At 59.9% G+C, this 1,622-nt stretch overlaps 1 protein-coding gene across 1 annotated transcript; it reads right to left on the minus strand.

The window, feature by feature from the left end:
* Positions 1-24: 24 nt before the first annotated feature.
* VOLCADRAFT_65149 (uncharacterized protein) lies at positions 25-418 on the minus strand (the record flags this gene model as incomplete). Its single annotated transcript, XM_002954754.1, has 2 exons — positions 25-263; positions 361-418. Coding segments are annotated over 2 exons (297 nt in total), but the record flags the coding sequence as incomplete, so codon positions are not given.
* Between the last annotated feature and the right edge of the window lie 1,204 nt (positions 419-1,622).

Below are 1,622 nucleotides of genomic sequence, written 5' to 3' on the forward strand. Positions count from 1 at the left end.
GCCTTGTGTGCCGTGTCGCTCGCTAGGAGGATCCGCCTCCCAATCGCTAGGAGGATCCGCCTCCCAATCGCTAGGAGGATCAGCCTCCCAATCGCTAGGAGGATCAGCCTCCCAATCGCTAGGAGGGTCAGCCTCCCAATCGCTAGGAGGATCCCCCTCCCAATCGCTAGGAGGATCAGCCTTCCAATCGCTAGGAGGATCAGCCTCCCAATCGCTAGGAGGGTCGGCCTCCCAATCGCTAGGAGGAATCAGCCTCCCAATCGCTAGGAGGGTCAGCCTCTCAATCGCTAGGAGGGTCAGCCTTCCAATCGCTAGGAGGGTCAGCCTTCCAATCGCTAGGAGGGTCAGCCTCCCAATCACTAGGAGGATCAGCCTCCCAATCGCTAGGAGGATCAGCCTCCCAATCGCTAGGAGGATCAGCCTCCCAATCGCTAGGAGGATTGGCCCCCCAATCGCTAGGAGGGTCAGCCTCCCAATCGCTAGGGGGATCAGCCTCCCAATCGCTAGGAGGGTCAGCCTCTCAATCGCTAGGAGGATCAGCCTCCCAATCGCTAGGAGGATCAGCCTCCCAATCGCTAGGAGGGTCAGCCTCCCAATCGCTAGGAGGATCAGCCTCCCAATCGCTAGGAGGGTCAGCCTCCCACCGCTAGGGGATCAGCCCCAACCCGCTAGGGGGATCGGCCTCCAACTCGCTAGAGGGATCAGCCTCCAACTCGCTAGGAGGATCAGCCTCCCACTCGCTAGGGGATCCACCTCAACTCGCTAGGAGGGTCAGCCTCCAACTCGCTAGGAGGATCAGCCTCCAACCCGCTAGGAGGAATGGCCTCCAACCCGCTAGGGGGATCAACCTCCAACTCGCTAGGAGGGTCACCTCCACTCGCTAGGAGGGTCGGCCTCCAAAACACTAGGGGGGGTCAGCTCCCGAAGGAAACGCTAAGAGGAAAGGCCTCCGTAACACGCTTAGAGAACCCGCCATGGTCTACCTCCTAATTGCTAAGGTGGTCGACCTCAGCATCACTAGGTGTCTCGGTTTTGCGTCGCTAGGGGGAACATCTGCCACCGCGTCGCTAGAGGGAACAACCGCCACCGCGTCGCTAGAGGGAACATCTGCCACCGCGTCGCTAGAGGGAACATCCGCCACCGACGCCACTAGAGGGAACATCTGCCACCGTGTCGCTAGAGGAAACATCTGCCACTGCGTCGCTGGAGGGGACCTCTGCCACCACGTCGCTAGAGGGAACCTCTGCCACCGCGTCGCTAGAGGGAACAATTGTCACTGCGTCGCTAGAGGGGACATCTGCCACCCCGCCTTTCCCTCGAACTAATCACTCACCGGTCTGTCTGGGAAATTCATCTCCTCCCCGTCGCCTCCAATCGCGTTCCTCGCCAGTGCCCACTACGAGCAAGTCAAAAGGACAAGGTCGGAAAGTCAGATGGGGGTGGACTGGGCCCGGCTCTGGGTCGGGTGCTCTGTCGTCGCTTCGTTGCGATAATTAATTCCGCATGGATGACTTGTCGCTCTTCCTGGTTTGTCCGACTGGTCCGTCGGTCGCTGCTTATTAAATGGGTCGGACGACCAGGTATGCTTGCTTGCTTTTCTCTTCAGCTGGCTGGCTGGCACT

Source organism: Volvox carteri, assembly GCF_000143455.1.
Source record: "Volvox carteri f. nagariensis unplaced genomic scaffold VOLCAscaffold_45, whole genome shotgun sequence".
In the NCBI taxonomy this organism is placed as follows: domain Eukaryota; kingdom Viridiplantae; phylum Chlorophyta; class Chlorophyceae; order Chlamydomonadales; family Volvocaceae; genus Volvox; species Volvox carteri.